The following is a 13582-nucleotide window of genomic DNA, read 5'->3' as shown; positions in this document are numbered from 1 at the left end:
TAGGATTTGCTACTTTTAACTATGGAACATAGAAATGATGTAAATAAATGGAATTTGTATAGAATTAACAAGTTATGGAGTGGCCTGAAATTACTGCAACAATGAAAATACTTATAAAGAGATACCTAGAGGAGTTTTACAAACAGCTTGTCACTGATTATTTGGTTTCATTCTGGTATTAACCCTTTACTGTGATAATGTCAGCTATGATGAACCATAGAATCTGTCCTCTCTACTTGGAAGGTCTGTAAATTTGTGTGGGTCTCCTGGGATGATCAGTTATCCAAATCAGGGTATGACAGTTGAAAAACTAGTGGAGGCAAGAACCATCTTGTATGCCTCTCTTAATTGCTGTTAATATAACTTCTACTGTCAGCTCTCTCTATGCCAAGATCCCCTGGATGACAGCAAGGCTATGGACACACCTAAGCCATCCTCATCTGGCTCTGCTATTTCATCCAGTTGGTTGCAGGGGGAAGGATGAAGGAGTGAAGGAAAAGAGGTTTTTTTTGTCTTGTTTTAAAGACAGAGAACTGCAACAAGCAAAGCTACCAGATGAGCATGACCTATGGAAAGTGGAGAGCTTTGCCTTCCTACATGAGTGAGTAGTAGGGAACAACCACACATATCTTTCTCTAAAGTATGAAAAGCTTACATTTTCTCAGTACCTTATTTCTTTTTTTCTAATAAAATTACTTGACTTTTTAAACACTAGGAAAAAATTCCATTGTTTTTAGTAAGAGAGGAATTTCACTAGTTTTTTAGAAGGCAATTCAACTTATACATATTAACTAGTATTACTATGTTCCTTAGGAATGGAATATCTTGTCTTACATTGAGCACAACCTTACAGTGTGAAATCTCATGAGAGAACATTCCAAAAATGAGCAAACTGAAACTAGAACTGGCCTAGCTAAATGTACCTTCCTTTTCTCTGGTGCCCCACAATAAATACAATGTTATTTCCCAGTACCAAATGCCATAACAGATTACAGGGTCAAGGAACAGAGGCTGTGGGAACAAATACTGCTTTAAAAGACTAACCTATTAGACCCATTAAACACAAAAAATGGACTGCTCATCCAAAATTGTCAACAACTTAAATTCTGACCAGAGTATAGGTTGCTGTCCTCTGAAGATGCCGGCTACAGAGACTGGCGAAACATCAGGAAGAACAACCTTCAGAACACGGCCAAAGAGCCCAAAAAACCCAGAACAACCAACTTAAATTCACTTCCACAGAAAATATAATGATACTGTATAACATACACAGAAATTCTAGCATTATTCAGACTGTACTTACCAGGAAAAGCAAGTGTATTTGTTGAATGCCAGCCAAACAATTTAGTGGGATCAAATGGAGCTAATGACTGAAAAATTAGAAAGCAATTAGAATTTGTTTAAAACACAACAAAATATTAAACAGAATCAAGATGTCATAGGGCTTCCTAGACAGGTACAGTTGTAAATATAGGTAAAGGTAAAGGTTCCCCTTCACATTTAGTCCAGTCGTGTCTAACTCTAGGACACAGTGCTTTTCCCCGTCTCCAAGCCGTAGAGCCAGCGTTTGTCCGTAGACAGTTTCCGTGGTCACGTGGCCAGTGCGACTAGACTGTAAATATACAATGTGTGGCTGTAAACATACATTGGCCCAAATATTCTGGGATCAAGCATCCTTCCCACAAAATTCTAATCTAAATTCATATGCATCAAATCCACAGAGCAGTCAGAGAAACATAAGAAGGGGAAATAGTATGTGCTTTCAAAACTGGCCAGAATGGCCAATTGCTGCCCCACCCTTCTGTTTCTGGAGACAAAACTTATAATTTTCATACAATCATAGAATCTCGACGTTGGAAGGGGCCTATAAGGTCATCGAATCCAACCCCCTGCTCAGTGAAGGAACAGAAAACAAAAGATATCTGCTAGGTGGTTGTCTAAACTTCTCTAGAATGTCTCATGTGTTGGAGCACTCACCACCTCTTGAGGTAATTGATTCCATTGCTGCTGCTGTAACAGGAAGTGTTTCCAGATATTCAGCTGATTCTAGTAACTTGAGCCCATTGTTGCATTTACTGCACTCTGGGATTATTGAGGTCTTGCCTCTCCCCTGTATGACAGCTTTTCATGTATTTGAAAAGTGCTCACTTATCTCCCCTCAGTCTTCTTTTCTCAAGGCTAAACATGCCCAGTCCTTTCAGTCTTTCCTCATAAGGCTTGTTTTCCAGCCCCCTGATCATCCTTGTTGCCCTCCTCTGAACTTGTTCCAATTTGTTGGCATCCCTCCTGAAGGGCAGTGTCCAGAACTGGGCACAGTACTCAATATAAAGCCTAATGTAGTGCTGAATAGAGGGGGACTAGCACCTCACAGAATTTGGAGACCATACTTAAGTTGATGCAGCCTAAAATAGCATTTGCCTTTTTTGTAGCCACATCATGCTGTTGGCTCATATTCAGCTTGTGATCTACAATGATTCCAAGATTCTGCTCACCTGTAGTACTGCTGACGCAGGTATCTCCTATCTTGTAACAGTGTTTTTAGTTTCTTTTTCATAGGTGCAGTAGTGTGCATTTATCCCTGTTAAATTTCATTCTGTTGTTTTCAGCCTAGGGCTCAAGCCTATCTAGATCATTTTGAATTTTGTTTCTGTTAGCTATACCACCCAATGTTGGGTAATCCGCAAATTTGATTAGCATTCCCTATATCCCCTGGTCCAGGTCATTAAAAATATATTGGAGAGCACTGGGCTCAGGACTGAGCCCTGCGATGCCCCACTCGTTACCTCCTCCCAGTTAGAGAAGGACTCATTAACAATCACTCTCTGAGCACAATTCTGTAGCAAACTGTGTATCCACCTGACAGTTGTTCTATTCAGCCTACACTTGCTAATCAGAATATCATGGGGCACTTTATCAAAAGCTTTGCTAAAGTCAAGATATACAATGTCTTTAGCATTCCTTCTGTCTATGAGGGAGGTTAACCATTAATTAAAAAAAGATCAGATTAATTTGGCAGTTATTTGCTCTGGACAAATATATGTTGGCTTCTAGTTATTACTGATTTGTTTTCTAGGTGTTTGCATACTGACTGCTTTATATTCTGTTCCAGAATTTTCCCTGCAATATTTTTATTTTCAAGTTTTTAATTAATTTTCCCTAATGATAGGGGTTGAGGTACAAATAGGGGGGCAATGTAAAAGAGTGTGAAAGGGTAAAATTCCAGAGAGTGAAGGAGTATTCTCACATCCACTTCTATAGTTACATTAAAAAGGGAAATCATACAAAGAGGAAAACAATACAGTGATTTTCCAGAATATCTATAGTTACTAATCTTCCATTTCCTTGGACCATCTCTTTATTTTTATCTTAAAGCTTACTAATTTTGTAAGTTTGATATTTATTTATTTATTTTATTTATATCCGCCTATCTGGTCGTGTGAGGACCACTCTGTTATTCTGCCACTGCTCTAAATCAATGTAATAACCGATATTTTGTACCCATATTCTCATATAATCTTTCCCCACAAGCAGTTACTGTCTTTTTACAGGTATTATCTGGGTCTCTTTCCAGCAAGTGGTAAACACAAGGGCAGTTTGTGTCTTGAGGCGAATAACATTTACAATTCACTTTCTCTCCAGCAATGGGGTGATTAGCAATAAGTTAGCATGGGAAAGGGTTTTTCCTCCTTTTCAAATATTTTCCCAAGACTGTTTCTGGCTGCTTCACAGATTTAAATCCATCAAATTTATAATTCAGTAGTTTATGGTTATATTGTCCTGCCAAAGCAAGAGTTATTACAGCAATACAAATCAAGTCATTTCTCCCCCACTTTCTTTTCTTTTTTCCTTCTTTCCCTTTTCTCCCTCAAATGGAGGGGGGGGGGGAGTGCTCACCTGTCTCATCAAATATAGACCTAGTCACTTTCTGTGACAGATTACATCCACTCTCTTCATTATTTAGGTCCTTAACAGTTCTATATGTAAAACAAACATCTTAACTTACTTCAAGTTCTGGTCAAAAATATTTTCCAAAATCCATCTGTACTTCTCCACACCCTGCAAGGGATCTTCATACCTTTGTGCCAAAATGGCTCCCTTTCAGTCTCTGCACTCAGATGAGACTTCAAAGAGAAGAAAAACCAGGCTTCCACCAGTACTTCTCCCTTCTCAGTCGATTCTGCTGCTCCAGGCTTTTCCTTTTCCTAGTGAAAGTCCTTGCCCCCCCCCCCCGGTTTTGGGGGGTTGAAACCAAGTGGTCTCGGTCAGTTTCAGGAGCCCTCCTGAAACCTGACCAGTCTCACTGGAACCTAATTTTCCCTAGAATTGATGTCAGGCTGACTGGTCTATAGTTCCCAGGTTCATCTTTTTTTGCCCTTTTTGTAGTCAAGGACAACATTAGCCCTTCTCTAGTCATCATTCTTCATTAGCCAACATGCTAATGAAGAAGGCACAGAAGAGGCTGTATTTCCTGAGAATGCTCGGCAAGTTAAATTTATCTCAGCATTCACTTCTGTCATATTATCGTAGCACCATTGAGAGTGTCCTAACCTATGGCATTCTGGCATGGTTTGGGAGTAGCTCTGTAGCAGACAAAAAAGCTCTACAGAGAACCATTAAAATTGCCCAGAATATCATCGAGCTCCAGCTACCAACCCTGGATGACATCTTCACATCCCGCTGTCTAAGGAAGTCACACAGCCTCCTGAGAGACTCTTCCCATCCTGCTTATAAGTTTTTTGAACTGTTGCCGTCTGGCAGAAGATATAGAACAATTAAGACTCGGACCACACGTTTTCTCAATAGTTTTTATCCCAGAGCTATAATTGCAATTAATAATGAGCTTAAAGACCACCAGTAGTGAATAATTAGTTGGACTGTGTTACTTGGCCTGCGGTGTAGATGTTTGTATTTTTAGTGGGGGATTTTTAGTGGGTGGGGAGTGTTTGGGGAATTTTGTGTGTGTGCATGTGTCTGTTCTCTGGGTGTCTGAATTTCGTTGTATGTGTATATACTTACAATGACAATAAATTATTATTATTATTATTATTATTATTATTATTATTATTATTATTATTATTATTATTATTATTATTATTATTATTATTATCTGGCACCTCACCCCCTTCCCATGATTTCAAGAAAATAATGGACAGTGGTTTTGAGAGTTCTTCAGTCAGTTCTTTCAATACTCTTGGATGCAGGTCATCCAGTCCTGAAGATCTGAACTCATTAAAAGTAATAAGGTATTCCTTGATTATGTTTATCAATTTTGTCCCTTCCACCTGCTAATCACATTTGTTTGGAGGTTCACAGCCTGGCCTTTGGGAAAACACTGAGCTAAAATAGGAATTGAGCACTTCTGCCTTTTCTTTGTCTTCTCTTATCATTTTTCCATTTCCATTGGGTAGGCAAGACACTGTTTCTTTTCTTTGTTTATTGCTTCATGCTTTTTTTGTTGCTTTTAATGTCTCTAGCTAGCCTCAGATGGCAGAAAGTGAAGAGGAATTAAAGAACCTTTTAGTGAAGGTGAAAAAGGAGAGTGCAAAAAATGGTCTGAAGCTCAACATAAAAAAAATAAGATCATGGCCACTGGTCCCATCACCTCCTGGCAAATATAAGGGGAAGATATGGAGCCAGTGACAGATTTTACTTTCTTGGTGTCATTGATCACTGCAGATGGCGACAGCAGATGCAAAATTAAAAGATGCCCGCTTCTTGGGAGGAAAGCGAAGACAAACCTAGACAGCATCTTAAAAAACAGAGACATCACCCTGCCGACAAATGTCCGCATAGCTATGGTTTTTCCAGTAGTTTTGTATGAAAGTGAGAGCTGGACCATAAAGAAGGCTGACCACCAAAAAATTGATGCTTTTGAATTGTGGTGCCGGAGGAGGCTCTTGAGAGTCCCCTGGACTGCAAGGAGAACAAACCAGTCCGCTCTGAAGGAAATCACTGGAAGGACAGATCCTGAAGCTGAGGCTTCAATACTTTGGCCATCTCATGAGAAGTGAAATCTCCCTGGAAAAGACCCTGATATTGGGAAAGTGTGAATGCAAGAGGAGAGGGGGACGACAGAGGATGAGATGGTTGGACAGTGTCATCGAAGCTACTAATATGAATTTGACCAAACTCCAGGTGGCAGTGGAAGACAGGAGGGCCTGGTGTGCTCAGGTCCATGGGGTCACGAAGAGCTGGACATGACTAAACAACTAAACAACAAGCTAGCCTCAGTTCATTCTCAGCTTTTGCCCTCCTAATGCCATCCCTGGAATTCCTTGCTACTTGCCTGTACTCTTCCTTCGTACTGACTTTCCTTCCTATGTGTCCTTTTTCGTTTTTAGCTCCTCTTGCGATTTTTGTGAGGCCACACTGGCCTTTTTTTGCTGTCTCCCACCTTTTTTTTCTTGTTGGAATTATTTGTAATTGTGCCTTTAGAATTTCCTTTGTTAGAAGCTCCCATTCTTCTTGGACCCCTTTTCTTGTTAGGATCTCTTTTCATGGGACCTTACTTATCCTTGTTCTGAGTTCATTAAAATTGGCTTTTTAAAAATCCAGCATATATGTGTTGCTACACTCTGCAAGAATTCTAGTAGAACATGGTCACTCAAACCCAGAGATCCCCTTAATGCCACTTCCTCCACCATCTCTATTGGTTAGAATCAAGTCAAGAATGACAAGTCTTCAAGTTTCTTTCTCTACTTTTTAAGGAGAAAATTATCAGCCACACAAGCCAGAAATTTATTGAAAGGGCCATACTAGGCAGAATTTGCCTGCCAACATATATCTAGATAACTGAAATCTCCCATGACTACACTGTGTCTCTTTGAAATCTAGGGAGTCCAGCCATGGCTGAGGTAGCCGCCATGGGTCAGATCCAAGCCGCGGGGGGGAGGGAAAAAACCGGATAATCCGTTCCAGTTGGAACGGATTAACCGGTTTTCAGTGCATTCCTATGGGAAATGGTGCTTCCCATAACGATGTTTTCACATGACGTTTTTTTTTCTGGAACCAATTAACATCGTTATGCGAGGCACCACTGTACACTGATGAGTTAAAGAAAACTATGCTCTACTACGAACGAATCAGCTTCCTTTGTTTATATGGCCTCTACCTACTAACTTCTCACTCAGATGTCTTTACTAAAGGGCTTCCAATCAGAAGTGAGGCAGTGGGCTCTTTGGTCACAACACTCCTTGAGGGCTGAGCATTTGTATCTCACCTACAACCTTGCTACTAGACTGACAGATCAGTTAGAATGGCACAGTACCAAGATCAAGCTATATTTGCTGTGATAAATCAAGCATTCATGGTAATCAAACCCATGTCTTCCATTCTGCTACGACCTTCCTTCCTATTACACTGATGTAAGTTGCAGCATGATAGCAGCAGTCTTGACTAGATAATAGATATTGCAACAGATCCTTTTCACCTACTTCAGTGGATGCTGTTCCGTCCCTTCAGTGCTGCCTGGAGACGGTACTAAAATGGATGCAGTTGAATGGGTTGAGGCTGAACCCGGGCAAGACGGAGGACTTGAGGGTGGGTGGCCCCTCCATTAGCAGTTTGGGTGACTCCCTTTTTTGGGGGGGAACGACCCTCACCGCAAAGAGCGAGGTTCACAGCTTGAGGATACATCTGGACCCGGCGCTTACCATGGAAACCCAGGTGGTGTCCATGGGCCGTTCCGCCTATTTTCATCTATGGCGGATTGCCCAGCTGCAACCATATCTTGATGGGGGGGGCTCATTACTCTTGTCCACATGCTCGTAATCTCAAGGTTAGATCACTGTAGCCCTCTACATGGGGCTGCGTTTGAGATTGATGCAGAAACTTCAAATGGTGCAAAGTGCGGCAGCCAGGCTTCTTAGTGGGGTGAGAAAATATCAGCGTATCTCCCCCACCCTGGCTGCTCTGCATTGGTTTCCGCATTGATTTCAAAGTATTAATGATAACGTATAAAGCCCTAAACGGTTTGGGACCTCGATACCTGGCAGATCCCCCTCTCCCACCCAGGTCTACCCGAATCACTCGACAAAGCCAGCAGGGATGGCTGAGGGGCCTAACGCTGAGAGAGGCCCGGAAGGAAAGAACAAGAAAACGGGCCTTCTTGGCAGTGGCCCCTCGGCTTAGGAATAGCCCCCCAATGGAAATCCATCTGGCTCCCTCACTGGGCGGTTTCAAAAGCCATTTAAAAACCTGGCTCTTTAGGCAGGCCTTCCCTCCAGTCAATTAACTGATTTTCTGTTTCTTTAATTATTCCATCTCGACAATGTATATAGAAATAAGTTTTTGGGTTTTTATTATGTATGTTATAACATTGTGTTTTAATATTCATGTAAGCTGACCCAAATAAACTTTGTCTAAGGGGGCGGGGTATAAGTCCAATAAAAGTAAAGTAAAATAGTTATTCCAGTGACTACCGTACCTGAACAAGATGGTAGAGAGAGACGTCAAAAGGTAAGATGCCATAAGAAGCATATTGGGGAAAGAGGGCTGCTTTGAGCTTGGGGTAAGGAACAAGAGCCATTCTGTAGAGCTGGGCATCCACTTTCTTTCCTCCATTTCCATTATTAACAACCTGCAATGAATAAGTAATTAGGCATACTAGCAAGGAGATGGGAACAGAACAGGTCACAAGTACATATCACTGCACCTAGGACAAGGCTTTATTTGCACCTAAAGAAAAGAGAACATTTTCTGAAACCAATCTCTTGAATATCTCACAAAAGGTCTTTGCTCTAATCAGTTATGTTTTCAAAATCATTTAAATATTTTTGCTAGTTTAAAAATGAAAAAATACACTCTTCAACAGCTTCCAAATATTTTTCAGCATACCTGGTCAATACCTCCAGGGGTAAACATAGTCGTGGCAAGAGCAAGAAGTGTTCGTCCCTCCAAGAGCATCGTACTCACGCTTGCCTGGTTGCTAGGAATTAATACTTGGGCATTTGCTAGGCTAGCCTGAAAAATCCTCTTTATGTCTGAAATGGAAAGGGGAGGAGAGAAAACAAGCATAATGTAAACAAGAGAAACTGTCAGTCAACAAACTTAATTCAGAAAAATCTATAAAGGCGTACCACAAGATGATTAAAATATTTATCAAAGTACTATGCAGAATCCAATTTTCAATGGGTGCGTCTGCAGTTGTCTCTGCTTATTAACAAGATGCTGGATGCATTCCTGGACACACACCTGCTCACAAAATCAGATGTGTGCCCAGGAACATAAACAGCTCCAAATGGGTAGCCATTTGCTACCAAAACTCGCACAGTTTATCCTGCAAGTATAAACTACCCTGTTTCCCCTAAAATAAGCCCTAACCTCAGAATAAGCCCCAATATGATTTTTCAGGATGCTCATAATATAAGCCCTACCCCAAAAATAAGCCCTAGTTAAGTGAAACCCCACCCTCCACCACTGTGTAACAACCAGAATAAGATGGCATGACTGTATTTGAATAAATATAGATTGTTGTACAGGAAAAAAAAACATCCCAGGAAAATAAGCCGTAATGCGTTTTTGGAGCAAAAATTAATATAAGACCCTGTCTTATATTTGGGGAAACAGGGTAGCAACAGTGCCAGCATGCCTCAAAAGAAAATTCAACCTATAAGCACATTCTCTTCACACAAATGATTCTCTTTATTTGTCTGTGGAAGGAGAGGAGAAAGATGTCTTACAAGCCTGCCTGTGAAGAGAGGTGCCACTGATGACAAGACCCTGTGACTGCTATTCACCTCACTCCTAAGGTGAGTACAGCCAGAATGGGACTTTTGGGAATAACCTGTATAGTAAAGACACACACAAATGTGTGTCTTTACACATCCCAATTCCCAACCAATTCAGGCTTCAAGGGATCCTGTTGTGGAAAACTATGTTCATAAAGTCAATTACACACAGAGTTTTCATTTTTTTACTGCGAGCTCTACACTGCATGACCAAATGTCCATAGTATCATCATTTGCACAATTGCCCTTATGGGATACTTGCTGCCTCAAACCTCCTAGTCTCTGCCAGACACCCCCTGCCACATTTGTTTAATTTTGGGGGGTATTTTATTTATTTTGCTCAGTAAGTCCCCCCTTGTGCCTTTTACAGGGCATCAGGAAATATTTTGACATGTTTTGAGGGGCTGCCAGGGACCCAGGACTCTCAATATCACTTTCAAAGATTTAATTTAAAAAATGGGCCACTAGAGGATATCATGGGGCTTTTCCAGTTAAAAGAATGTTTAGAACAGGGGTGTCAAACTCAAATTCATCGGGGGCCGCATCAGCAGTTTGGTCCCCATCAAAGGGCCGGTTGTATCTGTACTGATGGCCTTGCAAGGACCCCATCCGGCTTGGTGGGAAAAGGAAGGAAGAGAAAGAGTGTGTGTGTGTGTGTGTGTGTGTGTGTGTGTGTGTGTGTGTGTGTGTGTGTGTGTGTGCGCGCGCGCACGCGCGTGTGTGTGCGTGTGCGCGCGCGTGCGTGTGCGTGTGTGTGCGCGTGTGCGCGTGTGTGTGAAAAGGAAGAGAAAGTGCCGGGGTCTCTGTGTGTGTGTGTGTGTTTCTGTGTGTGAGAGAGATACAGGAAGGAAGAGAATGTGTGTGTGTGTGTGTGTGTGTGTGTGTGTATGTGTGTGTGTGTGTGTGTGTGTGTGTGTGTGTGTAGGAAGAGAAAGTGCCGGGTTCTGTGTGTGTGTGAGTGTGTGTGTGAAAGAGAGAGAGAGAGACAGAGAGAGTTTCAGGAAGGAAGAGAACGCGTATGTGTGTGTGAAGGAAGGGAAAGTGCCGGGCTCTCTCTCTCTCTCTCTCTCTCTGTGTGTGTGTGTGTGTGTGTGTGTGAGAGAGAGAGAGAGAGAGAGACATTCCCACCCCACTCCCCTTCAACCTCCCTGCGGGGGCGGAAAAGCTGCTGCCAAGGAATGTCGCCCGCTGGCCCCTCACAGAAATCAGGCCTTTTTCGAGCAACAGAGAGAACGGAACAGCCGGGAAGGGAAGGGAAGAGAAGCTGGGTCCCAGGCGGCGGCCCTTACCTACCTAAGCCCTGGTTGGGCAATGTCGGAGGCGGCCGTTCATCGAACGGCCGCATCCGATGTTGCCCAACTGGGCCATTGTGCTGCAGGGCCGGCGCATTGCTCCGCGTTCCCTCTTCTCTCCCTCTCCTCAGGGCCGCGCTGGCCGCTGCCTCCCGCATCCCCCCAGCATCGCCTCCCTCCGCCTCGGAGCCCGGCCAGGAACTCCCACCGCTCCCCTTCCCTTCCCTTCCCCTCGGGGGCGACAGAGGCGGCGCGGAGCCCCCTCCTCGCGCGGCCTTGGGAACGGCTCTCGCCTCAGGCCGAGAGCGAGCGAGGAACAGGCACGGGAGGGAGGGGGAGCGGGGGGCGGAGGGAGAGGAAAGGAGTGACAGCGCCACAGCCAATCGGAAGGAGGATGTAGCCTTGTTAACTTGAGCCATTTTTTCAATGAATTTACTTCGTGCAGGCACGGAGTAAATTCATTGGAAAAAAAAAAGGGGGGAGGCTGCAAGGCTGGCGGTGGCTCCGCGGGCCATCAGACGAGGTCTGGCGGGCCGGATTTGGCCCGCGAGCCTTGTGTTTGACACCTGTGGTTTAGAAGTTAAACCTGCTCTTCACGTAATAGAAATCTACTGTATCAAACTCTCAGGCTTTGCCTCTCCCTCTTTAGCACCGCCAGGAAATCTGAAAAATGGCCATCAGCTCTGCTGACATTGTTTTCTTCTGATGTAACTCAACAGGATTTTGGATGTTATGTTCAGCTCAAAACTCAACATTTAAGCACAAGGAAGAGTTATTCTCTGTGATGACAGCATGCTACATTCTAGACTGGTTGTAATATTCAAACACATTTCAGAGACAGACCAATGACAGTGTGGTACAAATTCTGCTGTTGCTGGGCACTGGCCAAATGAGGTGGCTGTCCAGCCTGGTGCTGCACAGGGCTGGGGGCAGCATGTTGCGCTTGCTGTTGGTTGCCCGTGGGTGTGGTAGCTGGCTGAGGCTGATGTGGATGCAGCTGTGTGGCATGGTGAGGATACGTCTGATGCACTGTGGCATAAAGAGGCTGGGGTGCAGGTTGCTCTGCTGGCGGATACTGGGGAGTAGAGGAGGAGACAATGGCCTGGGGATGGCTGCCAGACGCCATCATACGTGGATTGCTCTGCAACATGGGGGCAAAGACGGGCTGCGAGGGATAGTGTGCCATGGGCTGCATCATGGTGGGCTGCCCTGTAAACTGCTGAGGGTTGTAGGAGATGTATGAGGAGTATGGAGTGGCAGCCACCAAAGGGGGGCCAGCAGCTGCCGCCGCCTGCATAATAGGAGGGGCTGAGGTTGGCTGGTGCTGGTCTGAACGCTGCGGTGGCAGGGTCCCTTTAGCTCCTCGATATTTGCCCTGCTGTCCAGGCACAGAATTAGAAACAGGATAGGGGTACATCTGGGGAGCCTGCACAGCTGGGCTCATGTGTATCTGTGGGATATAAGAGATGTACTGTGCACTGTACATGCCACTCTGCCCTGGGGTAATAACAGGGATGGAGGGCGTTGAATGGGTACGTGGTCCTGGTGATGTGGGCGTACTTGTTGACTTATTCACAGACAGGAGAGTCTTTGAAGGGTTGAACTCCTTTGCGTTAGGGTTCAGTGTTGACTTCTTCACCTGCTCAGAGACAGGGCCATCCTCCTTGTCATCTGTGTCACTTTTGCCCAGAGGGCTTGCTGTCTGGGTCTGGCGCTCCATTCCTTCACAGGGCCCTTTCTCTTCCTTGCCGCTAACTTCAGACAGCTCCATGCTAGGTTTAGAAGACTCATCAGGCACCTCACATACACTTCCTGACCCAACTAATGTCTCTGGAGGCTTGTCCTTCACTTTTCCTTCAAGGGGCTCCTTGGGCCTGAAAGGGTTGCGCTCCATCCCAATCCAACAACCTCCTTGACCCACTTACTGAATCTGATTGACTGGTCAACCCCCTTTCATACTCCTCCTCCACTTCACCTATCAAGCTAATCTCTTGGAACCTCTCAGGATGGAGGAGCAAGTCCAAGGACAAAGACTTCCTGAATTACCTTCGATCCTTCGATGTCGTGCTCCTCCAAGAAACCTGGGCTTTAACGCAAATTAACGTCGAAGGCTTCAACTCTTATTGTTCTCCAGCCCTAAAAACTAACAACAGAGGCCGTCCTCAAGCCGGTCTAGCAAGCCTGGTGGTCTCGCATCTAACCTCTGAAGCTGTCAATTTATTGTCGGACTTTCCTCGTTCAATTCAAGCCATAAAACTTACCTTTGCTAAAATAACTCTAATCATACTTAATATATATATTCCTCCATTCCCCAATTCTGCCTCTCTACATTACTATTGGTCTCACTTAACCTCTCTTATGGAGGACCTGGAAAGAAAATTTCCCTCCTCAGAAATTATTCTGGCAGGAGATTTTAATGCAAGGGTTGGTAACGATGCCTTGTTGTTTCACAAGGCTCTTGATATTGACCACGACACCTTTTTACCACCTCCTTACTCTCAAAGCCGACATTCAAAAGACAAACTACTAAACCGTGCTGGTATTTGTTTAACAAAATTCTGT

The 13582-nt window shown here is 44.0% G+C and overlaps 1 protein-coding gene and 1 pseudogene across 7 annotated transcripts in view; both read right to left on the bottom strand.

Annotated features, from left to right (window-relative positions):
- The window catches only part of SPG11 (SPG11 vesicle trafficking associated, spatacsin), a 104679-nt gene that overhangs the window by 56930 nt on the left and 34167 nt on the right, over positions 1 to 13582 (bottom strand). For all 6 annotated transcript variants that reach the window (XR_013538846.1, XR_013538847.1, XR_012081498.2 and 3 more), the window contains 3 exons: positions 8836 to 8981; positions 8426 to 8578; positions 1304 to 1370 (listed from right to left, as the gene is read on the bottom strand). Coding sequence is in view for 3 of the 6 variants with exons in the window: in XM_072981618.2 (XP_072837719.2) it covers positions 1304 to 1370; positions 8426 to 8578; positions 8836 to 8981 (366 nt within the window). In the remaining 3 variants the exon portion in view is untranslated. The remainder of the gene's footprint in view (positions 1 to 1303; positions 1371 to 8425; positions 8579 to 8835; positions 8982 to 13582) is intronic.
- On the bottom strand, positions 11841 to 12917 carry LOC144584522 (ataxin-2-like protein pseudogene; annotated as a pseudogene). The gene has a single exon (XR_013538819.1). The product of XR_013538819.1 is annotated as an ataxin-2-like protein pseudogene (transcript).

This window comes from Pogona vitticeps, chromosome 12 (assembly GCF_051106095.1).
Source record: "Pogona vitticeps strain Pit_001003342236 chromosome 12, PviZW2.1, whole genome shotgun sequence".
Lineage (NCBI taxonomy): Eukaryota > Metazoa > Chordata > Lepidosauria > Squamata > Agamidae > Pogona > Pogona vitticeps.
This window is presented reverse-complemented; position numbering and strand designations above follow the sequence as displayed.